This window comes from Temnothorax nylanderi, unplaced genomic scaffold (genome assembly GCF_030848795.1).
Source record: "Temnothorax nylanderi isolate EJ_2023f unplaced genomic scaffold, tnyl_v1.0 TNYL_tig0222_pilon, whole genome shotgun sequence".
Taxonomy (NCBI): Eukaryota; Metazoa; Arthropoda; class Insecta; order Hymenoptera; family Formicidae; genus Temnothorax; species Temnothorax nylanderi.
In genome coordinates, this window is record NW_027249284.1 from 80,282 (window position 1) to 106,643 (window position 26,362).

The following is a 26,362-nucleotide window of genomic DNA, read 5'->3' on the forward strand; positions in this document are numbered from 1 at the left end:
TTCGGTCAATTATTTCCCGAAAAATTAGAAGAATTAGAAAAACCGGTTTCCAGAAAATCGGTAACGAAAAATTATACACATCATGGCAGTGGCACTTCCCGGGAAATTCTATCCCTATTTCATATATTTTTGGTAAAAATTCGGTCCACTAACGAATGAGTAATTCACGGACAGACGGACGGACAGACAGACAGACAAACAATCGGGTTTTATATAATAGTATAATGATTAGAAATAGATCGATATCTAAAAATTTTCAGAAGTTAGAGCAACCACAAACATTTCTACAAAAAGTACAAATTTTCTTAAAAAAAAACCGCTTTAACGAACATCGCCAAATTCAATCTCAACCTCACTTTCATGATACTCGAAATAAATAGGTGTGTATGTATGTTTGCTTTTATATTTCGAAAAATATTGGACCGATTTTGAAAAAACTTATACCAATATGTTCCTTGAAATCTTAAGAATCTATTTGCCTGTCTTTTTACATATGTCCTCCGGGGCGAAGCCCGGGTAACCAGCTAGTATTAGTATAGATTTAAAAAAACGACTCCCGGGCGAAGCCCGGGTAACCAGCTAGTAGTATATAAATTCTTTAAGATTCGGTCAATTATTTCGCGTAAAATTAAAAAAATTAAAAAAATCGGTTTCCAGAAAATCTGTACTCTATCTACTGAAACACAAATGAAGTCGTTTTAAGAAAAACGACTCCCGGGCGAAGCCCGGGTAACCAGCTAGTAGTATATAAATTCTTTAAGATTCGGTCAATTACTTCGCGTAAAATTAAAAAAATTAAAAAAATCGATTTCCAGAAAATCTATACTCTATCTAATCTATATCTATAAAATCCTTACGGGTGGTGTATTTGGACCGAATTTTTACCACAAGTATATAAAATAGGGGTAGAATTTTCCGGGGAGTGCTATAGAGTGTGTAATTTTTCGTTACCGATTTTCTGGAAACCGATTTTTTTAATTTTTTTAATTCTTACGGGTTGTGTATGTTTGTACGTTTTTAACTTAAAAACTATTGGACCGAATTTGTATTAAAACCATATAAAATAGGGGTAGAATTTTCCGGGGAGTGCTATAGAGTGTATAGTTTTTCGTTATCTATTTTCTGGAAACCGATTTTTTTAATTTCACCACCCGTAAGAATTAAAAAAATTAAAAAAATCGGTTGCCAGAAAATCGGTAACGAAATACTACACACTCTATAGCATTTTCCGGAAAATTCTACCCCTATTTTATATACTTGTGGTAAAAATTCGGTCCAATAGTTTTTAAGTTAAAAACGCACAAACATACACCACCCGTAAGGATTTTATATAATAGTATAGATAGATAATAGTATAGATAAAGATCAACTCAAGTTTATTTTTAGCCAATAAAACAATCCGAGAGGACTTGGACGCCGTACTGATTCGTCCCGGCGAAAGCCACACGCCGCGAAGGGACTTAAAAAACTTTTGCTCGGGCTGCGCCGGAGGTAACGACCGCGGCACGAAAGCAACATGCCGCGAGGAGACTTAAAAAATTTTCGCTCGGCCGAGCGCTAGTAACATGCGCTGCCACGACGTCTACATGCGCCAGTACCTTCTCGTAAGCAAAAATCCTTACGCACTAGGATAAAAGGCGAACCTGTGAGATACTTGGCTCTAATATTTTTTGTGATACCTCGATCCGAGATATCACACAGTGCAGAGATGGCAAAATCCAGTACCTACCCTTATGGAAAAATACACTCAACTTTCGGTGTTAACCGTTAAAAAAACACCATAGAAAAACCCTTAAAGTTGGGTGTGATTTCGGACCGCCAATTGAAGGTTAACCATAATTTAAAGATTTAATCACACCCAACTTTAAGGGTTTTTCTTTGGATGATGGTTAACCTTCAAGTGATAGTTAACCTTCAATTAATGGTTAATCCTTAAAAATGACGGTATAAACCCTAAAAATATGAACCCTCAAATGAAAGTAACACCCAAAGAGAATAAACCCCATATTTAAATGTTCTCAATTTGCTTCCGCCGATAATACATACCCGCAAAAGAGAACATCACCACACACTATGCAAAGTTTATATATATAATAAGGTTTTATTTCGTGTACCAATTATTTCCATCAATTATCTCAGAAAGTATTGGTTTATTGGAAAAGTGTTTCAGATAAAAGTTGAAAGGTTCGAAAGGGGCCAATAGACGATCTTATTGGATTTTGGATCCAGGGCCTGTATTGAGCCCAATATAGGGCTTAAGTCAAATTTTTTAAATAAAAACCCCTATTTTTTATTGTACAATCTTTCTTTATTAATTAATTTGAACAACTTTTGTTTGAAAAATTCTTTTATGTGCCTAATACTTTTTGAGATATTCAAGGAAAATTTGGTAACTTTTTCAATATTTAGCTTGTGATACTATGATAATTGTTTGCCAGAGGAAAAAGTGGTATAGAGGACTTTGTGACTTGATTTTATCTTAAGAATATGCTGTTGCAATAACACTTCAATTTTTTTAAATATTTGTAAACACTCCAAGAAGATGCATACACAAATATTTAAAAAAAATTGGAGTATACTATTGCAACATGCAACAGCACATTTTTGAAATAAAATTAAGTTAAAAAGGCCTCTGTACCACTTTTTTCTCTGGCAAACAATCATCAAGATATCACAAGCTAAATATTGAAATGTTACCAAGTTTTCCTTGAATATCTCAAAAAGTATTGTAAAAATTTGAATTCACGAGGCAATGGTTTTAACGATAAGAAGGCGTTTATTTAAAAAGCTCGCACACATCTTGCTCGCTCGGCTCTCCGTACACGACTCCTTTTGTCTCTCTCGCTTCTCTCTTTTTTCCGCGTACCTGCCTGAATTCATCCCGAACTCATTCATGCCGAACTCTCCCGATTTTAATTGCGGACGCACGCATCGCGGTATCCCGCGCCTAAATGCCTAACCGACATGCGACAGAAGGGAAAATACAGATAAACATAAAACTTAATCCTATACTCGGCCATTCGACCGACATCTGACCTCATATGTCGTTTTTTTCGAGTCTTCGTTATTCGATGGAATCTTCGTGGAAATTAGCCCACGGCTTCATATGATCGGCAGCCGTTGAAGTTCTTCGAGGACCTTCTCCTTCGCCTACTTTTTCCACAATATATCGGTCGTTACGTAGAACGCGCTTGATTTGGTATGGTCCAAAAAACTTTGCGCAGAATTTAGGCCTGGTCCACCTTGAGTTCGCTGGATAGCTACTAAATCGCCGTCATTGTAACTATTCGGTATCTTCCGCTTCTTGTTGTAAGTCCGTTTATTTTCAGCTTGTATTTTGGAGATTTTCTTGCGTGCTTCTTCTCGCAGTTGATCGCGCTTTTCCTGGAAAATAACTGCATTTTCTGTTTCCAAGATTTCTTTTATCTGAGGGTCTTCTTTTAACCTCATTTGCGTTCCAAAGAGAAGATAGAACGGCGTCATTCCTGTGTTTCGACTCGGTACATGATTCAAATATTGTTGCGCACGGGTGACGAACTTGTGCCAACAAGCCGGCTGTGGCATTGATAGCTTGGTCAATAACGGGATCAACGTGCGGTTTATCCGCTCAATTTGACCATTTCCTCTTGGTATGCCGGTGGCAATTAAGCTATGTTTAATGCCTTCGTCTTCACAATAGGACTTAAAGTCGTGGGATGTGAACGCTGATCCTTGATCGGAAATTATTCGCCTTGGGTTTCCGAAAACAGCTGATTGTTTCATCAGATGGTTGAGAACCTCTGCCGTATTGGTGCTTCTCGTCGGATAGAGCCACACGAATTTAGTGAAGGCGTCTACCACTGCAAATATGTACTGATATCTTTTCTGCGTCGATGGCATCGGCCCCAGATGATCTATGTGATAGGTATCTAGTGGACCTTCTTTGTCAATCGAGTGGAGTAATCCTTCTTGCTTGCCAGTCTTCTTTGCAGACATGATGCACGCGAGGCAATTTTGAATTACCTTTTCGACCTTCGAGTGCATATTTTTCATCCAATAATCAGGTTTCAAGAGTTGTTCCGTCTTTGCGCATCCGAAGTGGCCGCGCTCGTGAACTTGACGAATTAGAGGAATCTGCATCAATTTTGGTATGACGATTGGAGTATCGCCGTTGACTTCCTTACACAATAGTCCGTTGATCATCACGAATCCGTCCGCTTGTTTTTCTTGTACTTGCTTCTTAATCTCTTCTAATTCTTCATCTTCTAGTTGATTCTGACGAAGTCTTGCCAATTAATATGCTATCTTCGCATTCTTCCACTAACATAGCTGCCGGTAATGGATTCCGACTCAATGCGTCCACATGCCGCATGCTGTTGCCGGGATGATGAACAATCGTGTATCGGAAATCTTCAAGGAAGAACGCCCATCTCGCTACCTGTGCACAAATGTCTTTCTTCTTCATGGTCTGCATGAACGCCCTGCAATCGGTTACAATTGTAAACGGGATTCCGATCAAATAAACCCTAAATTTCTTTAACGCTTTGACAATAGCTAACACTTCCAGTCTGTAACTATCATATTTTGCCTCAGCCGGTGTAGTTCTGCCACTCGCGTAATACACCAGGTGGAACATACGATCTTCGCTATCGCGTTGCAATAATATCGCACTGTATCCAAGAGCGGATGCGTCAGTGTGTAGTTCTGTCTCTGCCGCCGGACGATACAAATGCAAAATAGGTTTATCGCTAAGTATAAGTTTCAACTGATTGAATGCGCGCTCTTGTTCTTTTCCAAAAATAAAGTCAACGCCGTCTCTCAATAAATCTGTCAACGGTCGCGCGATATATGAATATTGCGGCACAAATTTCCGGAAGTACCCCGTAAGGCCTAAGAAGCTTTGTACAGAACGCACATTTGTCGGCTTTGGGAAATGTCTTACCGCATCGGTTTTTTCTTCGGAAGGTGTAACCTTTCCGTCCTCTACTATATGTGCCCCAAAAAATTTACTTTCAACTTTAACAACTGACACTTTGACCAGTTAATCGATAATCCGTATTCAGCCGCCGTTTCTAGCACCGATTTAAGCCGCGTTAATCCATCTTCCTCATTTTTTAAAGGCACAATTATATCGTCCATATAAATCGCGGTAACCCCCGCATTCGTCAAATCACGAAAGACTGCGTTAACATATTTCTGGAAATACGCCGGAGAAGTACATAGGCCGAATGGCATCTTTAAAAATTCATAGTGTCCGTTAGGGACAACAAACGCAGTATACTTACAACTAGATTCCTCGACCGGTACATGAAAAAAGCCGTTTTTTAAATCTAAAGTGCTATACACTCTCGCGCCTTGCAGAAGATCCAACTGATCCTCGATCAACGGTAGGGGATATCGGTTTTTAACTATCTTTTCATTAAGTCTTCGGTAGTCCACACAAATTCTAGTCGCGCCATTCTTTTTCTTTACCAAAACTATGGGACTAGCGTAATCAGAACACGACGCACAGTGGGGTATTTGACCGATTTAGGCGGCCAAAATTATTTTTGTAGTTTAAGTGGGTCTAAACGTGCTGTCTTACTAATTCATTGTTTTTTAAATAAAATTTGAACAATTTAAACCAGAAATAAACACGTGGTCAAAAAATTCACATTTTTTCAAGCACGGTACAAAGCAAACAGCTTTGTCACACTCGCAACAAATAAATGAGGTTTTCACAACACCTCCACGGAAAGTTCGACTTTCCATGCCTGTAGAGAGGGGCGAAAGCGGCCAATTTCACGCCAGGGCGGCATAGCGGGCGGAAAGTAACCACTTTCCTCCCTGTTTAGCGGGTGGAAAGTAACCACTTTCCGCCCTAGGGAGGAAAGTAAGCCCTGGCTTAAAATTGACCACTCTCGCCTCTCTCTAGGCATGGAAGTCGAACTTTCCGTAAAGGTATTGTGAAAAATATCGTGTGTACTTCGGGGCGAAAGCTTTTTCAGACTCGTGTGATTTGCCGCCCGAGCCGAAGGCGAGGGCGGCAAACTTCACACTCGTCTGAAAAACGCTACTTTCGCCCCTTGGTGCACAATATACTATCTTTTGCGAATAGAATGTTTTAAACACACTGCACATTGTCACTGTACATTATCTACACATTGTCTAACATCTTTCTCAGACGATAAAATAAAATAAAGAACACTGATCACGTTAAATTTACTTGAATCATTAAAAGTCGATAAATCGACTTTCCGTTCTCTAGAGGTTAATGAACCTATATCATGGAAAACTGCGCGATTCTGCGGCTGATCTTTACGAAATCGTGAAATAGAAACCTTCACCTTTCTATTATAGTAAAAAAAATTACCGGGAAACACCCGGAAGAGTATACTAATATCCTCGAGTTTGTTAACATTGGCGTAAGAAAATAACGAAAAAACGTTTTTTCAAAACGCTTTGTCAAAATAGTTACAATCTTCATAAAAATAGTTAAAATATATTCATACGTACCCACTTCATCACAATCAATAGCTATTTACTTCAAGCTCTATCCCGAATACAAAATATTTACTGCAGAAAGTATGCTAACACCGAGAAAAGATACGTGCACTAAAAGAGACGATCAAGTTTTGACAGGTCTGCTGGCCCCTTGAATGCGCGGAGTGGGTGGGAATTGGTATCCCTGACTATTTAGCGTTGCCAAATGGCATTTTTTAATATGTGGAGTGAGTTTTAGAAAATTGATTTTTGGCCGCCTAAATCGGCCTAATACCCCACTGTGCGACGATCGTATTATCCCTTCGTTAAGCCATACACGCATTTGCGAATCTACTTCGGCTTTTTCCGCTACAGATAATCTGCGCGCGTTTTGGGCAACTGGAATATTATCTTTTACGACTATAATCATTTTAATACCTACCTCTTTCTTTTTTTTCGGCCTATATTCTGTTACTAAACATTCTACTTCTTTTTTAATATATTCATCTTTAATATGCGACAAATCCACGACGTTATTTTGTACTGAATACACCTCTGATAATTATTATACACCGCGAAATTGTTTACGATCTTTGAAATATTTACGACACCCCTTTTTATGTGTACTTCGACATTATTTAGAAAATCGGATCCTATAAGCATACCGTGTGGAATTATTCCGTCATGAACGAGGTGTACGACAATGTCGTAGATTTCCATATCAATGCAAATCTTTAGATGTATATCCCCTAACGTTGTGTTTTCTTCTGAGCCCGCTCATCGGAATGTTATCGTGCAATTCCCGAGAGTCGGTGACCCGATCTGTTCATATTGCTCTTTGCGCATTAAGCTAATATCACTACCCGAATTTATTATTGTGCGCTCAGCTTCGTACCGTTTATAACAACGTCTTTACGGCATTTACCGGAACCTGACTGTACGATATTGCAACTTTTTTTCTCTTCCGCGTTCGCGCCTTTGGGACATTTCGCCGCTATGTGCCCGTATTTATTACAACCGAAACATTTTGTACCCCGTTCTTTCGATGGGCATGCCACGCTTAAATGATCGCTATCGCCGCAGTTATAATAACGTTTCGCGTCTTTATTCTCCGTGTTCGAAGGCATTTTTTTCTTAGTTTCGCTCGTTTTTGACTTACTTTTACCGAACATATCTGCGTATATATCGAATTTGTCTTTCAATTCGCGCACAGTTTTTGTACCGTATAACACAGACTTACGGTACCCTTCGTCGTCAATACCGTCAACGATATACTGGAGGACTGCCTTCGTCTCGACATCCGCTCGGGCTGCTATCTCCATCATCTTGTAGCAATATTCGTGATAGGATTCATCGGTCCTCTTTTTTCTTTGTTGCAGCTCCTTATGCACCATGTGACTGTCCACTTTCAGTGCAAATTCCGTATTCAGGGCGGCCTTCATGGTTTTCCACGTCTTCCCACAATCGTCAGGTTTTACAAACAATCGAGCAGAGCCTCGCAACAGTCTTTTCGCGTAGATTATTTTCCGTACCGCATTCCACTCACACAACTTCGCCAGGTCCTCGAATTCCCTGATCCACGTCTTTATGTTTTTGCCGTCGTCTCCACTGAAAGTATCGATTGACTCCTCCACGTCCTTGAAAATTGGCACGAATTTTGAACTCCGTGCCTCGTCGTCTCCGGCACCATTAGCGCCGGCGCCATCTTGTTCGTCGTCGCTCTCGCCGCTGGACCCGTCGTCGTCGCTTTCTTCTTCGTGTTGATCGTCCAGGACTAGAGCCGCCTTCAGTCGTGCTGCGAGATCGACCTTGTTGCCCGTCACCTTCAGCCGACGTCCTCTGAGCTCGTCTTTGAGTTGGGCTATCGTCATCGTGTCGACTCGCAACGTGCCTTCTGCGCCGTCGTGTTCGCCGTTGTGCGACATGCTTTCCTTATTCTTCTTTTCCTCGTTCCTCACCTTCTCGTTAGCCTCGATCCCGGACGAGCCCCCAATTGTAAAAATATGAATTCACGAGGCAATGGTTTTAACGATAAGAAGGCGTTTATTTAAAAAGCTCGCACACGTCTTGCTCGCTCGGCTCTCCGTACACGACTCCTTTTGTCGCTCTCGCTTCTCTCTTTTTTCCGCGTACCTGCCTGAATTCATTCCGAACTCATTCATGCCGAACTCTCCCGATTTTAATTGCGGACGCACGCATCGCGGTATCCCGCGCCTAAATGCCTAACCGACATGCGACAGAAGGGAAAATACAGATAAACATAAAACTTAATCCTACATACATAAAACTTATTCCTACAGTATTAAGCAAATAAAAGAATTTTTCAAACTAAATTTGTTCAAATTAATTAATAGAGAAAGATGGTACAATAAAAAATAGGGGTTTTCATTTAAAAATTTGACTTAGGCCCTATTGGGCTCAATACAGGCCCTGGATCCAAAATCCAATAAGATCGTCTATTGGCCCCCTTCAAACCTTTCAACTTTTATCTGAAACACTTTTCCAATAAACCAAGCCGTCAATTGACACTTAACGAAGATTAACACAATAACATTTAAACGACACCCAACGATAAAGGGATCATGGCGACACTAATTAAATCGACATAGAACATTAAAGGTTAACATCCTGTTAACACCAAACCAACATCCAACGATGAGGATCAATCTCCAACCTACACTAAACCTTGAGGCTTAATCCCCAACCTACACTTATCATTGAAAATAAACTCCCAATATACACTTATCATTGAGGATTAAACCCAGAACTTACCTAAACCTTAATGGTCAACACTCAATCTACACCTAAATTTAAGTGTTGACACTTAACTTTGATGACAAACACTAAACTTACGCCCAAATTTGAGTGTTAACTCTCAAATTTGGGCGTAAATTTAGTGTTAACACTCAAATTTGGGTGTTAACCATCAAAGTTGAGTGTACTTTTTCATAAGGGTAGTACATTTTATGTTCTTTCTGAGACAGAAACTGGATCAGAAGATTTTTGATAAATCCTTTTTAGATAAATCATAAAGGATTCTTTCTTATCCTTCTTCAGATACAAATTAGCGTTCAGATAAAGCTCCATATATTGGAATAGTATCGAAGCATAATTTTGAATTTATTGCGAATTCTTATGAAAAGAACTTCTTTTATATCTGAAGAAGGACTCAGAATTGAAGACATAAAAATGAATTTCTTTTGAACTCTTAAGAGTCATTTTAGAACAGAGAAATAATACGGAAAAAGAATTAATTTCATAAATCGATAAATTAAAAAAAAAATTTTTCTTCTTGCTTTAGGTTTGTTGTAAGACGGAAGTCAAGTTGACCTGGTTGCAACATCGAGCTGTCAGCGCAAGTTCCGGCAATTGCCAAATACACCTGAGGTGGCATTCCGGGCTTCACCAGGTCGCTAGGCTACTGACCCGAGCCCGGAAGCAAAAGCGCTGACAGCTGAGTCGGCAACGAGGAAGTACCTCCGAGCGATAAAAAGCCCGCCCTTCCGATAAGCGGCGGGCAGTCGACAATCCGAGCACAAACCGCGTTGGTCCGTATTCTTATTACGCCCGCAAGTCCGGGTAGTGAATTAAAGTAAATCACGTGTATCGCAGAACTATCTGTTTTATTAAACGCCTCTGCAACCACAATCTCGCGAGTGTCGTTCTCCCTTCCAACCCGGCGGATCCAACAACCCGGTGCCGGCCCTGAGACAGACCTCACGGCGCGGCACGACAAACTGGTGGCAACGGTGGGATCTGCTAACCGGACGAGAGGAACAGCCAGCCAGATCCAGAGTGAGTGAAACAACGGTAGCAGCCGCCGAGTGTTATCAGCGACACCAGAGAAGGCCCCGACCTACCGCACGGACTCGCCAGCCCAAGCAGCGAAGCAGCGTGGCAACGGAGCAGCGAGGCAGCGAAGCAGCCCAGCGGGACAGCGTAGCAGCGGACGACAACTCAGCGGAAAGCGGACACCATGCGCTACGCGACATTATTGTAAGTCCGTTTCAATTTATACTTGCGAGCGCCGATAGTAAAAATCGCGAGCGTCCCAAGAGATTGCGAACGCCGAAAAACGAAACTCGCGAGTGCCGAAATTACAATCGCTAGCACCGATAGATGTCGGACGAATTACCCCGACATCACCCCGTCAGCAACGCGTCTTTCGTACTTAGCGAGCGAGCGCGACGTGCGATTGAACATAGCCGTCAACCCCCCGTTCGCGCCGCAAGACATCCAGACAGCGAAGCATTAGACCACGTGCGGCGAAATTTAGACTTGCGATTTTCAGACGATGACACGCCGGTGCTAGAACTGCACCCTAACGTCGTTATAGAGCGCGAATTTTCGTTCGAGGAAATAGACGTAAGTTTAGCGCGCGAGAATAACGAAAATAATAGTGGTAACGGCGACGATAGACTGACCCCGACACAAACAGACTCAAACTCAGACGTCTCAGACCGTACGCCAAGCAGAGTCTCTCACAGAAGGGACTTCTCCCTCACGTCATACGACAGCAGCGTATTCGATCCCGAAGAAGACTCCGCGGACGAAAATATGAGCCAGCCAGGAAGAGCGGCTCAGGCAAATACGCCCCGCGACGAAACTCAGGAACAGCCGGTGACCCCAGAGCAGGTCGACGCCGAGATAACGCGACTCAGGTCCTTTATAAACAGACGACCGCCCGTGACTAACCGAGGCCGAGCCCCAGAACCGCCTAGAGCATGCCCAGGCGCACAAGACGCCGTGTTAGACGAAATTCTACGCACGATTCGCGACATGCAGGAGCGCATAAGCCGAGTAGAAATCGCGATATACGATCACTCCGAGGAAAGGGTTCGCCGCGTACGCAGCCACGGCCCCTTAGATGTCACATACGGGCGAACGCATAGCGACGTCCGTAATCAACCGGGACACCATATCGGGTTCTTCAGCTTAAAAGAAGCCCGAAATATGATACCCGAAATAAACGGAGAGTCCCGAGAGCGCGTCCGCGAATTTCTAAGCGCGAGTACCTACGCAATGAAAAACATTCAGCCCGCGGACGAATCGATGCTCTTAGAGGCCATTTTATGCACAAAATTTAAAGGAAAGGCCATGACAGACTTTGACACGCGCGATATTCGTAATTTTGAGCAGCTAAAGCGCGAGCTAGAAGCAGAATATCTCGGAAAGCGCGGCATGACCCATCTGCAATTAGACTTTAACTCCCTAAAGCAAAAACCGGGAGAAAGCGCGCAGGAATTCGGACGGCGAGTCGAAAAATTAGCGCGAGAATTGTACGAGGCCATGGAGGAAGGCCAAGGGCACTCGCAAGAGCAGCAGAAAGCGATTCTCGACAGCATTAAGATGCAAGCCCTACATAATTTCCAAATAGGGTTGCACGACGATATCAAGATGCTAGTCCGGGCGCAACGATATCAAAGCCTACAGGAGGCAATAACCGGCGCCAGCGCCGAGGAAAAGGTGAGAGGCCCCTCCCCGCGGAACGGACAACCGGCAAACAAAAACAAATTTAACACAGAAAACGCGCGAAATTTGGGAAACGCGGCAATCCGATGCCACAAATGTGGAAAGACCGGCCATTACGGGCGAGATTGCCGTACGAGCCGGCAAGCAAATAAATTCTCGCTGCCGAGAGCGGACAAGCCCGGCGGCATAAACACTATCGAGTGCACCTACTGTAAGAAGGCAGGGCACAAGCGAGACGAATGTTGGTCGCTGAACGGACGACCTAAATCAGAGCGATCGCGCCGACCGAAAACGGACGAGACAAAACAGGCGCCCGTAAGCACTGTAAGAAAAAATAAGTCGCGAGAAACGAGCGACGAAACTTCATCCGGCAGTAGCAGCGAGGAGGAAGAGCGGCCCAGGAAGAATAAGGCACGCGCCGCCGAGGAGTATCGAGTGACGCAGATAACAGGGAAACATAAGGTAGGCCCGTTGGACATGATAACTCTGCCCATTCAAGAGGCGGAGAGAGGAAAAATGGATCTACTACTAGACTCAAAAGCGACCCTGACGTTAATGAAAGTAGGTAACCTGAAAGGAAAAACAATGGTGCGGGAAGAAAAATTAGCGCTGATAGGCGTAACCGGACACCAGATCCACACGCTCGGAAAAATAAAGGCAACAGTGGATCTCGGGAGCAAAAAAATACGCCACACAATGTATGTGGTAAAAGACGATTTCCCGATCGAGTATGAGGGGATACTTGGAAACGATTTCCTGACGAAGCACAAGGCCGATATCTCGAACACTTCTAAGCAATTGAAAATAGGTAAGGCCACATTTAAACTCCGACCATATCGGAAAGTGACTTTACCACCCCGCAGTGAAACCATTTTAGAAGCAGTCACCGATCACAATAGAGTAGGTATCGTGAAAAGCGGCTAGCCTGCACCGGGAGTTTTCATCGGACATTGTCTGGTGAAACCTGTCGAATTTAAATGTCCGATAAGTATATTAAACGTTACGGACAAGCCGGTCGAGATACTCACACCACATGTAACACTAGAAGATATGCCGGTGAATGACTCCGCCGACATTCTCACGTTACACACGACCGAGGAACGCGAGCCCATTACCGCGCGACGCAAAAAATTACGTGAGCAAATACAACTCGATCATTTAAACAACGAAGAGCGCGAAGCGGTAGAACAAATCTGCGATGATTTTTGCGACGTATTTTACTTAGACGGTGATAAACTTGAGCGCGACTACGGCAATAGAGCAAGAAATAAATACGCAACCCGATAGCGCGCCGGTGAACGTGAAACCATATCGGTTACCGGAGAAGCATAAAGCCGAAGTAAAAAAGCAGATACAGAAAATGCTAGACGACGGAATAATTCGCCCTAGCGCAAGCCAGTGGAACGCGCCTATAATAGTTGTTCCTAAAAAACCTGACGCGTCCGGTAAAATAAAATTTCGAGTCGTGATAGATTTTCGAACGGTAAACGACCTAACAATGGGAGATTCTTTCCCCATGCCGAATATCACCGACATACTCGACCAACTAGGCAACGCGAAATATTTTACGGTGTTAGATCTAGCATCGGGATACCATCAAATCCCGATGCACGAAGACCATAAGAGTAAGACGGCATTCTCCATCCCGGACGGACATTTCGAGTTTAACCAAATGCCGTTCGGATTAAAAAACGCGCCAGCAGCATTTCAACGGGTGATGTACGCAGTACTAGCCGGATTATTAGGCTTAAAATGCTTCGTATACATCGACGACATCGTGATCTACGGAGCATCTCTAAAGGAGCACCTCAAACGATTAATCGCGGTGTTAATCAGACTCCGGAAATATAATCTAAAGCTACAGCCAAATAAATACGCGTTTCTGCGAAAAGAAGTCGTCTATTTATAGGGCACGTGATTTCCGAAGGAGAGATATCGCCGGACCCGTCCAAACTACAAGCGGTAAGGGAATTTCCGACCCCGAGAAAAGTGAAAGATATTCAATCTTTCATCGGCCTAGCCGGATACTACCGCAAGTTTATAGAAAACTTCTCAAAAATAGCTAAACCCTTGGCAAGGCTCACGAAGAAGGGCGAAAAGTTCAGTTGGTCAGTAGAACAGCAAAATGCGTTCGACCTGCTGAAAGAAAAGTTAACGACGGCACCCGTATTGAATTACCCGGATTTCGATAAGGAATTCTTGGTGACGACAGACGCATCAGATTTCGCCATCGGAGCCGTGCTTTCACAGGGGCCAGTAGGTCAGGACCGACCGATCGCGTACGCCAGCAGAGTGTTATGCAAGGCGGAACAAAATTATAACACGACCGAAAAGGAGTTACTAGCTATTGTATGGGCGGTAAAACATTTCCGTCCCTACCTATACGGCGTTAAATTTAAAATAATAACCGACCACAAGCCACTGATCTGATTATTTAAGCTGCGTTCGGAAACGTCACCCGGGTACACACGGGTATACTCCCTTCTCCTTCTAACTCGCTGAGATAGAAAGAGAAGGGAGTATACTCGTGTGCACTCAGGTGACGTTTTCGAACGCAGCCTTAATGTAACCGACCCCGGCTCGAGATTAATCAGATGGAGACTCAAGCTAGAGGAATACGATTGCGAGATCATACATAAGGCCGGAAGAAATAATGTGAACGCCGATGCGTTAAGCCGAAACCCGATAGCGGAGGCATCTGCTATACATATGACGCAGCAAGAAGATGACACTTCGAGGGAATATTTGGAAGAAGAAAAACAGCAGATACTTTATGAGTATCACGACTCACCTACAGAAGGACACCAAGGAGTCACGCGTACATTGAACCGGATCCGGTTACAGCACAACTGGAGCGGGATGACGAAAGATGTAGAGGCATACATAAGTAAATGCGAATACTGCCAGAAAAATAAACTAAGCCGGAAAACGAAAATGCCATTGATTATTACAGGTACACCCGAGCGACCATTCGAGAAATGCGTGCTCGATATTGTAGGGCCGTTAACGTCACGAATAGCGGAAATAAATACATCCTCACATTCCAAGACAACCTAACGAAATTCAGCAAGGCGATACCCGTAGAAAACCAGGAAGCCGGTACAGTCGTCAAAGCTTTCGTCACGAAAGTAGTATTAAAACACGGAATACCGGAGAAGATTCTCACGGATCAAGGCACGAATTTCACGAGTGAGATGTTTAAGAATATGTGCAAATTGCTAAAAATCGAGAAGATTCAGACGACAGCGTATCACCCCGAAAGTAACGGAGCGTTAGAAAGATCGCATCGCATTCTAGCCGAATACCTGAGGCACTACATAAACGAGGACCAAACTGATTGGGACGAGTGGTTACCCTACGCGATGTTCACTTACAATACAATGCCGCATACGACGACAGGGTTTACGCCGTTTGAACTAGTCTATGGACACCGAGCTAACCTGCCGACAGCATTAACGAAGCCTCCAAAATTAACGCGAGAGAGCATACCAAGCATGAAAAGGCAAAAGCAAAACAACAATTTGACAAAAAATGTAACAAGGAAACGTTTAGAGTAGGTGACAAAGTACTGTTACACGACGAGACAGTGCGACGCGGACGATCAAAAAAACTCGAATCTCAATGGATCGGACCATACGTAATCCTTGAGAAACACAGCGACGTAAACTACACGATTAAAATAAAACGAAAGACGTTAAGCGTCCACGCCAATCGTTTAAAAGCATTCATTGAAGAATAAAGCCGTTTAGATAACAATAAAAGCGAGAAAAGCGAAAGCATCTAAACTTAAAGCACTTATCGAATAGACGGAAATACACAAAAACTTACCTTACTCACGAAGGGGAGCACCATGCCCCCGACCTGCCATCCGAAGTGCCCGCACGGTGGCCGCAAACTGCGCACGCCCCCCTGCAACCGGAGGGAGGCCACGACCCAGAGAGCGATAAAACAATATCCGAGGATCAACCGGAGGACCGGTAAGGGCTCGCCCACGGCCTACGCCACGCATGGCCAGATCCTGACCCCGCCCGAGCAAAGACCGAGCATCAATCAAGGGAGCAGGGAGAGGTAGTCCACGCTGAATCAAATAGGCTCGCCAGTCGGCAAAAAAGCGAGCGCGACCCCGACCATGGACCGGAGGATCGGAAATCACCACCGGTACAACTAAGGCCGGGAGGGTAGGTCCCTCCTCCTCCTCGCCAGCCAGAATCTCCTCTGGGCCCAACACGGCGGCCCGAACCGGCACAAAATCAAGAGAAGACATTATAAAAAATTCCCACAACTGTCTGCTAAGACCTTACAAGACCAGTAACAGACTCAGACTGAAGCGACTCGTCAAGCAATATAAAAGTAGCAATCCGCGGACAGCCGTGGTCAGCAAAAGATATGATAAAAATAAAACCAATCCCAAGAAAGTATTCCTATTACAGGATACCTATCATCATCTTACACCTCGTGAGGGAGATGACACCCGAACCGATGCCACCGTACGAGGTGACATCATTTAGCGACAAACCTGGAATCTACTTCGAGAAAATCGGAACCATGCAACTAAAGGAAGCAACGTGGAAACTAGTCATCAGAATCGATGTCGCGGCATTTGAAGTGAGATATCATCTACTCCAAAATTACCTCGAACAGATCAAAGGGCTATGCAATGACGTAGACGACGACAACCGAGACGCATGTAACAATATCCTCCGCGTAACAGAAGACAGTAATGCAAAACTGACGCAACTGCTCTTACGATTACAGACCGTATATAAAGTAACGACGAGTCGACGCGGACTGATAGACACAATAGGCACCATAGGTAAAACCCTATTTGGGATAATGGACGCCGACGACGCACAACGAATACAAGAACAGCTAGAAACAATACACAATCAGCAGAAAACAATACAGCACGCGGCGAAGCACCAAATAAAAATCATAAACGCCACGTTAGGACACATAGAGACATTAGACCAGACACTAAGTAAAAACGAAAACTTAATAGCAAATGTCACGAGACGAGTACAACAACGAGTAGCAAAACTAGTACGCCGCGAAGAATTAGACGAGCATCTTTTAGTAATAAGCACGATAACAGCCAAACTAGTAACCGACGTAGAAGATACCTTGGAATATCTTACCTATACAAAAAACGGGATAATACTCGTACGACTACTGCCACTCGAAACTATGGTAGCGGAATTAAGAGAAGCGACGACCCACCTATCCCGAGGGGCACACTTCCCGTTCAAGTTACAAGTAGAAAATTGGTATACCATCTAAAAATTTGTAGAAATAAACGCATATTACGACAACCCCAACGTCTACACGATTCTAACCTTCCCAATTATCACATACCCCAATTACGAAATCGTGCGAGTAACCCCCCTGCCGGTGTACGACAATAAAAATGTATTCGTAATTCCCAAAACCTCGCATACTCTATTGGCTATTAATAAAGAAAATAGAAATTACCTAACATTAAAAGAAAACGATCTAGACAAATGTACGCATTCCGACACGACATTTGTATGCGATATAAACTACCCCGTGTACTTTGTAACAGCGCACGCACCATACGAGGTGCAGATCTATATAAGAGCGCAAAGAGATAGTTGCGAGCGACGTCACATTCTCTCGAACGTGACGTTCTGGATAACTCTAGCGGAACCGCAGACATGGCTGTTTTCTACCCCGTATAAACAACAAGTAACCATACAATGCAATGATCAGGCTGAAAATAAAATCGAAATACATAGAACAGGAAAAATTAAGCTAAATGAAAACTGTAGACTGACTACGACGGACCTAACACTACGAACAAAAAAACGAGAATACGTCAAATACATACAAATGCATTTAACACAGTTTAACTTAATCTTCAAAACAACAACTAAAAATATTGGAAATAACGAAAAATCAGGAACAGAACTACGATTGGAACCGGTGATTAATGATCCCGCGAAGCTAACGAAATTAAGCCTGAACCTAGAAGAAATAAACGAGGAACTAGAAAACAACCAAGTCAGCCTCCTATCTAACAAATATGTAATATATCCCGTGGGTTCCGTATCCATAGGTGTAATTATAATAGGGATCATAATCACGGTCATATGGTTAGTAAAAAGGAAAACGAATAAGGAAACGCGACGCGACTTCCGCATGCAACTGGGAAAATAGATTAAAAAAGAATGTGACCTCAATGGAAAAAGAAAAAAAAAATTTGTAGAAAACAAATATTAACGAAAAACTTCATACCTCAGTTTTTCTTTTTTCACGAGGGAAGGGATGTTGTAAGACGGAAGTCAAGTTGACCTGGTTGCAACATCGAGCTGTCAGCGCAAGTTCCGGCAATTGCCAAATACACCTGAGGTGGCATTCCGGGCTTATCACCAGGTCGCTAGGCTACTGACCCGAGCCTGGAATCAAAAGCACTGACAGCTGAGTCGGCAACGACGAAGTACCTCCGAGCGATAAAAGGCCCGCCCTTCCGATAAGCGGCGGGCAGTCGACAATCCGAGCACAAACCGCGTTGGTCCATATTCTTATTACGCCCGCAAGTCCGGGTAGTGAATTAAAGTAAACCACGTGTATCTCAGAACTATCTGTTTTATTAAACGCCTCTGCAACCACAATCTCGCGAGTGTTGTTCTCCCTTCCAACCTGGCGGATCCAACAACCCGGTTCCGGCCCTGAGACTCAGCGAGAAATGACCCATCGAATTGACGTCTAATTGACGTCGAAATCATCGATATTACATCATATCGAAATAATGCTCGAAATTTGAAGCTTATTTCGATGTTTGTGCTATATGACATTTTTTAAAATAAGAGATTATTTGTGACATACATTCATCGCGCCAGAATGTAAACAGGCAAATTCTGTATTTTCTGTTAAGACTTCGATATTTCATCATTTCGATATCGATTCGAAGCTATTTTGATTTGCCTGTCAAATATATAATAACATTGCCATTATATAGAATGCAATATGAATAAAAAATGATATTGTATTGGCAGACATGGACAATGTAAATATTTTATGATTTGAGCATTAAAATTATTGCGTTACAATATTAATTTTTTTAGGCTTCCATATTTCCATTAAATAGTCACTTTATAACTGTAAAAGTCACAACAAAATTCCTGTTTGTAATTTGACAATTTTGAAAATTAAAATATTATACATATAATAGGTACATTTTCAGTACTACATCCGCTCATTTATTAAACAAGAAGTTAAATTAAGCAACTAATTAAATTATTAATATTAAATATTAATACAATAAGATATTTGTATTTACATTTATCAAAATAAAAAATAAGTTCAATTATGAAAATAAATATTAATAATTGGACTTATTAAAAATTAAATAATTTGTTCAGATATTGCGCTCGAATTCTTTTCGCGTTTTACAACGCCCGATCGTTTCACATTAGATGGCGCGACGCGCGATTCGCCACTCTCAAAGAGCCCCCGCCTCCTTCCTCACTCGTTAGGTGTCATGCCCGCACTTGCTTGCGTTTCTTCGAACGTGTCGAGTCCGTTACCTCTTTCTTGACGGATTCATCGTTGCGGCGCGTGTTCTGGAGACCAACCGAGCGAGAATCGGATCACCAGGAAGAGCTCACCGCCAGGAAAGGGAGAGCTGCGGCAGCTAGCGTCCGAGAGGGAGGATCGAGGCGAGGAGTCCGGTCCAGCGAGCGGGACCCTTAAGAAATTCTCATTGGGACGCCATATTTGAAGACAGACATTAGTCAAAAAAGTACAAGGGCCTCTGCTAGAGTTTATATTCGTCTTGAGATCTGAGAATTACTTTCATTCTTGTGGCTCTGGCTTGAAATTCTAGCCCAAGAACCGATCTTATAGACATTAATGCAGAGGCCCCCCTCTCTTTTCATTTTTCTTTCTTACTTCTTTTTTTTCATAATCGGTATTACTTTTCAGTAAACATTCGGACTCACATTTTCAATCAGTAATCCAGATATCTTAATTCCGTCCTGTAAGATCTGGTTTTTTATTTCAGTTCATTTATTTTCTATTCTATCTTCAGGACAGATTACTGATTTGGTTTGCTTTTATTTCAACTAATGTAAAAACTTTTTAGTTAATCTCAATTTCTTTCACGTCAACATATTTTCTTTTTTATTGTAAAGATAACTACACATAATAAAGACAAAATTGACTTCAAAGGAACTCTCTTTCTGTCGCTCACCTATCTAAGAATTCTAGACAAACCTGCCGTGTTTTGCCATTACTTTTTAAACATAATTAAATTAAATAAAAAAATTAAACAGAATAATAAATTTCTTTCGCCAGTATATAGAATAACAATTAAAGTAATTTAAATCGACCGTGACTGGCAATATATAACGTCTTTCCGATATGAACATAGAAAAACTGTGAGCCAACTTGGATTGTCGGATTCACACAGCACTTTTTCGGATCAAATCGAGACATTATTAATTTCGACCATGGCTTTTGGTCAGTTGATGTAATTTCTAAGTTAAATAGTTTAAATTTTTATTGCGAAAAAATATTATCCCAGTCAGAGTTTGAACCTGGAACCTCCCGTATACCGTGCGGGTGTCGTGCCAATTCGACCACTGGGGCTGTGGTAATATTTTCATCGCAATAACAATTATAAGATGGCGCACCGATTTTCCGGTCAACGGTGTATAATAAACAGAATAATAAATTTCTTTCGCCAGTATATAGAATAACAATTAAAGTAACTTAAATCGACCGTGACTGGCAATATATAACGTCTTTCCGATATGAACATAGAAAATACATCAACTGACCAAAAGCCATGGTCGAAATTAATAATGTCTCGATTTGATCCGAAAAAGTGCTGCGTGAATCCGACAAACCAAGTTGGCTCACAGTTTTTCTATGTTTATATCGGAAAGACGTTATATATTGCCAGTCACGGTCGATTTAAATTACTTTAATTTAAAAAATTAAATAATTAACCCTAGAAAGCATATATAAATTTTCTCATACGTGAAAGGCCAAGCGGGGTAATAAATTACCCCAAACTTGTACCGCGTGTATAATGTTTCTATTTGTTGTTAAAAAACTTTGTAATAGATAATTTGTTTTGCTCTTTAATAGGGAAGACGATAGTAGTCATCAGTTTCTGGTAGTAAAAAAAAACAGTAAAAAAATTTCGAAAAACAAATGGATGAAAACGAACCTTCCTAAGTCAGGGGCATAATTTGAATTTCGCGTGGGGTAACGTATTACCCCACATATGCTTTCTAGGGTTAAAAATAAATATTAAAGACAGAAAGTAAAAAAGTTTTTATATATAGGCACCTATATACAGGCATTATACTAATTATAATTGTATCAGCAGGAAGCTGCTTTGCAACTGCAGTTGTAAAATTCGTGAATTTGATTGGTGTATTACTCTTCCCTTAGGAAAATTTACTTAAAGTTTTTTAAAGTTACTTAAAGTATTTTAAAGTATTACAAAGTATACTAGCCGTAATAATAGTATACTAATAGTATAATAGTAGACTAATAGTATACTGACAGCCGAGCGTAAAGTTTTCTTTAAGTTATTAACCTCAATAAAAACTTTATAAGCAAGTCGCAAATATACTTTAAATTTACTTTTAACAAACGTAATACTTATAAATATACTTTAAGTTTACTTTTTTCAGTAACTGATGCTTATTTTTTGTCTCATAAGGTACAAAAAAATAATCATGAATTTAAAATAAATAACGAACCACTTTTATTTAACAATTGTTTTATTTCTTTTGTAAAAAAATAAAAAGAAATAAAGTATTACAATTCTTCTTTTAGTATAATATAATGCTCCATACAAGGACTAAATGTATAAATTTAAGCACAATTAGATGAATGAAATACATTAAAGTGCTTTTACCTAACTAAAATACAGATTTATGACATTTCGCATAAGATCAAGGAAGACATTAATTTTTTAATTTCATATAGTACCAAAATTTTCCTTAGTCTCTTTCTATGTTATTTGCAAGCGGTACAATACAGAACTTCTCATCATATGACATCTTAACACATTTTGATGCAATATTCTGAGGTACTGTGGCAATTGTTCGTCCATTATTTTGACAAACAAAAATAAAATTGTTAGAAATTAAGTTTAAGTTTCTATCTTGACAGAGCGCTTCAGAACAAATGTCAAAAATTTCCCCTAATAGCACGCAATGTTTTACTCTGTCTTCAATCAAAAGAATGCGTTTGATATCTATAATTGTGCCATCATGTAATACTGCAATGCTATTATCTCGAACAGTTAGAGCATTATAAGCATTTGCATGGAAAACTGTTTCACTATATATTAATCTTCTAAATGATTTACAATTGTTCACAACAGTAGGTCCTATTATAGACTCAATTGTTACTTTATCCACAAGAGAAAGGGAATAATTTTCAGGCACACCAAACAATCGCAGTTTTTCAGAGATATGAAGACTGTGACAACTTGTGTTACATTTTCCTACTAAAGACTCAAATATTTTCTTACCGATTTCAGATGCATTTTCCCTAGAAAAAACCTCATTTTTCATACAGGATAACTGTCGTAATCTAAAATATGAGCGACATATCTGGTGAGGAACGCTTCTGGTACCTTTTATAAACTTTGTTAAAACACCATTAAAATGCTCGTAAGGAAATGTTGAAGAAGCCCATAGTCCTCCAAAATCTTTAACAGCTTTTGGAATATGGAGCATTAAATGGACATTAAAAGTGTAGAGCATTGAGCAATTTGGATATAAAATAGAAATTTCAGCTACAAACTTATTGAGAGCGACCTTTGCTTTCAAGAATTCCTCACGAGTAATTGTCTCCTTCAGAAACACTGTCATACTATAAACAAAAAGAAACCAATGCTTCAAGTGTTTATTTGGTAAGAGACCTTTCAAACAAATTAAGGAATAATAAAGTAAGAAACTTCGAAACTCTGAAGCCTTCCAAATACGCAATTTGTCTATTCCTTGCGGTGCTCTAGTTATTTCTACTGGTGGTTTGATAGATAACAATCTGTCACTTAAAATCTTCCTTTTTCCTTTGTTTAAATGCCATTCTTTCCCTTTGCTGTCCTTGCCAATCCAGTGATTTAAGAATGTTTTAACAGTTCCCTCTAAGCCAGCATGTAAATAATCAGGGACAAAAGATTTTATTATATCAAATTTAGGAAGAAGAAGTAAAACGGTAGCAAATTTCACTCCTTGGATTTGCTTTTTTTTCTTTTTATGCGATTGATTGTATTCTTCTAGTCTCTCCAGGGCTTGTATGTGCTGTTGAAATGTTCTTAACTGGGCAACTCCACCAACATAGACACGAGCTTTCCCATTACCTCTAGCTATTCTCCTTCCTCTACGTAAACAAAATGAGCAACCATATCGTCCATTAAACTGATTGATTCCTTGAAGCATTGGTCTTGCAACAGAATCTACAGATGACAGCAATGTATGAACTTTAATTTTCTGAGCTTTATCTATACCTGCGACAAAACAGTCCATACCTTCTGTATGCAAATTTTTTAATTCATTTACAAATGGTTTCAGAAAAGAATTTATATGAGGTTTTTGCTTTCCATAGTATAGACCACAAAGCAACATGTTTTCTCTCCGAGCATGAAATGGTAATTCATTAATGCAAGCTTGGATAGGCCAAAAGGATGCTTTAGATGATTTGAATGGGCTAACACCATCAGTATTCCACTGTAGTGTAATATCATTATCGCCAATGACACCTATATTCTTCAGGTGTTTGTAAACCTTACCATTTACAACATCATTCTCGCGACATTCTTTCCTCATTAACTTTACTAAATGATGATTTTTCATTATTTCTTGAATCTGATCTCTTATACAGAGTTGAATGAAAAAATTACCATCTTCCTTGATCTTGTTAATAATACAGTGATGTCCACATGTACAATCAACTTCAATAACATTAGATGGCAAAAGATCATTACATTTAGGACATGTGTACATCACATTCATTGCTGGAGAAAATCCAAAGTTTTTCAAAAACAAATATTTAGAACCTAAGATTGAAACAGGAAGATGAATATCAATAAGGCGCAAAAGATGTTCAATACATTTCTCGTCTAATCCCCATCGGATAATGAAAGCCATGATGAGCAGCAAACTTTCATCTATAGATAATCGAGCTCCAATGTATAAAAGCTGCCTCTCCTGGAAAGAGAGAGAAAGAAAGAGATAGAGAGAAATTATATGTATAAATAGATTTTTATAAATTTAATGATTTATTCCAAGTTGATTTAAACATAAATGATTTAAATATACTGACAAAAAATTTTAATCATGACAGTTATTTGTCAAAACATGAAATTAAATAAGATTAAATAATTAAATAATTAAAAAAGAATAAACAAAGAAGTCAGTTTTCCAACATTTTGTAAGTTGATAAATAATTTTGTAAGTTCAGAGTAATTCATAAAAATGCTTTTCTACATGCAATCTTTTTCATATTGAAAGAAAAATAATATTTTTTTACTCCCAAAATGGAAAACAATTAAGCTAAATTTCCTGCTAAAAGATCTTCTATGAACTAAAATTCTTTTCTAGGCCAAAACCTTTTCCAAATAAAATAAAATTGATGGTCTAAACAAATAGTCATTGAGTTAGAAATATGTGAAATAAAACGTTTGAAAAAAATGAAGTATAAAGTACTAAAATATTTAAAGTAATTATTAAGTACTAAAGTATATATTTTAATTGTATTAAAAAAGAAAACAGTTATTCAGAAACATATATGAAGCGAGCTGATTACTAAATCAACACTTACACACTGTTTTGATTGTTTATCAAATTGATTTCCTTTATTACAAACCTGTTGTTGCAGATTTAAATTTAAATTATCATGCTCATTGACGACAAGATGTTCATCTCTCTCATTCTGTGGATTTAAAACGTCACTGTCTGAATGTGAGAACACATCATCTTCGTTTTCAAAAATATCCTGCATCCAAATGTGATTAAGAAAATAAAAAATAGTTGCTAAAAAAATTTATAGCTACATTAAGTTGCTTCACATAATTACTCACAGAATTTCCGTCTGAAAAAGATAGTGACTCGTCATCTACTTCGCTGGAATTATTTGAATTAGAGCTGCTAGATAAACTTGAAGTAGATGACTTATTAGGTTCATTCATAGATACCATCTATCAACAATAATTACTTTTTTACTTTAACATATATAAAGACAATATACAAAATGACATCAAGGATAAGCACCCTAACTTTGACAAATACTGGATATATAAATGCAATAAGTTACTTAGCAAAAATTAAATTATATTGTAGCCAAACTATATATCATTTTTATATTATAATGTAAAATTAAGGAACTAAGATTAGATATGTTAAGAAACATTTATTGTTTGTCTTGAAAACAAAACATTTTAATTAGATCACCTGTGATGGAATAATTTGAAATTGATCATCCTCATTTACTAGAGGTTCAGGCTCATTGTTGATTACATTCTGAAACAAGTAATGTTCTGAATATTATTTTTGAGTTTAAAATCTAAAAAAGAAATTTAATTAATAGAACGATTATAATTCTATCTCTTAAAAAGAAAGAAAAAATTGCTTGATAGACATAACCTACCTCTCTTTCATCCTGGTGGAGTTGTTGGAGCTGTTGTTCTCTCAACCTTTCCCATGCAGTTGTTTTGGGCAGTAAAATATTTAAATTATGTAAATATTTTCTGTATGGTCCTCTTTTTTTGATGGGAGGCATTTTAAACTCTGCAACTTATTAGATTCTTCAAATTCAGTCAAAAAAAATTACAGACATTACTTTGCAAAAAAATAATTTAATATGTATATTTGCAAAGTTTTTAGAAATTTAAATTAAATTAAACTTATCGAAAAAAATCTGCCGACATTATACAAGTTGTTAATTATTTAATATGATTGGTTTTTACCTTTAGTTTTTATTTCAATTTAAGATAGAAACAATTGGAATCACTGACCTTTACTGAGTTGCTGAACAGCTTTTCCCGCTTCTTCTTTTCCTTTTTTTTAGTTAACGTATGTTTACTGACATGCACTGTGCCCTCGATCGCAAACGAAAAGAAGGCAATAGCCAAGCTTTTTCCGTTGAACGCGACTTTTGGCACATTCAGGAGACATATAACGGTTGCACAACAGTTGAGTAATTCGTCAACGTAATTGGTCTAGATTTAGGGATCTAACAGTAAAACCCAATCCAATTGCTCACTGAGCAATAGAATGTGATTGGTTCTTACTTTTAATTAGATCCAACCAATTACATCAAACTGTTAGTCACTCATGATGCGCATGTTTCTATAGTAAGCGTTACGTATACTGTAGATATATGCACGCATATGCGTGTACGAAACGCAGCCACTACTAAACGCACACTCATAACGTCGACGTGTCCGTGTTTCACCGGTTTATTC

General features: G+C 39.9%; 1 protein-coding gene across 1 annotated transcript; it reads right to left on the minus strand.

The window, feature by feature from the left end:
- Positions 1 to 21,650: 21,650 nt before the first annotated feature.
- On the minus strand, positions 21,651 to 26,004 carry LOC139779361 (uncharacterized). The gene is made up of 6 exons (XM_071717707.1): positions 25,913 to 26,004; positions 25,546 to 25,685; positions 25,350 to 25,418; positions 24,980 to 25,096; positions 24,766 to 24,894; positions 21,651 to 24,107 (listed from the first exon to the last, which is right to left on the minus strand). Exons 2-6 carry the CDS (start codon positions 25,675 to 25,677, stop codon positions 21,891 to 21,893), a joined length of 2,664 nt encoding a protein of 887 aa, XP_071573808.1. The 5' UTR covers positions 25,678 to 25,685; positions 25,913 to 26,004; the 3' UTR covers positions 21,651 to 21,890.
- Positions 26,005 to 26,362: the final 358 nt, after the last annotated feature.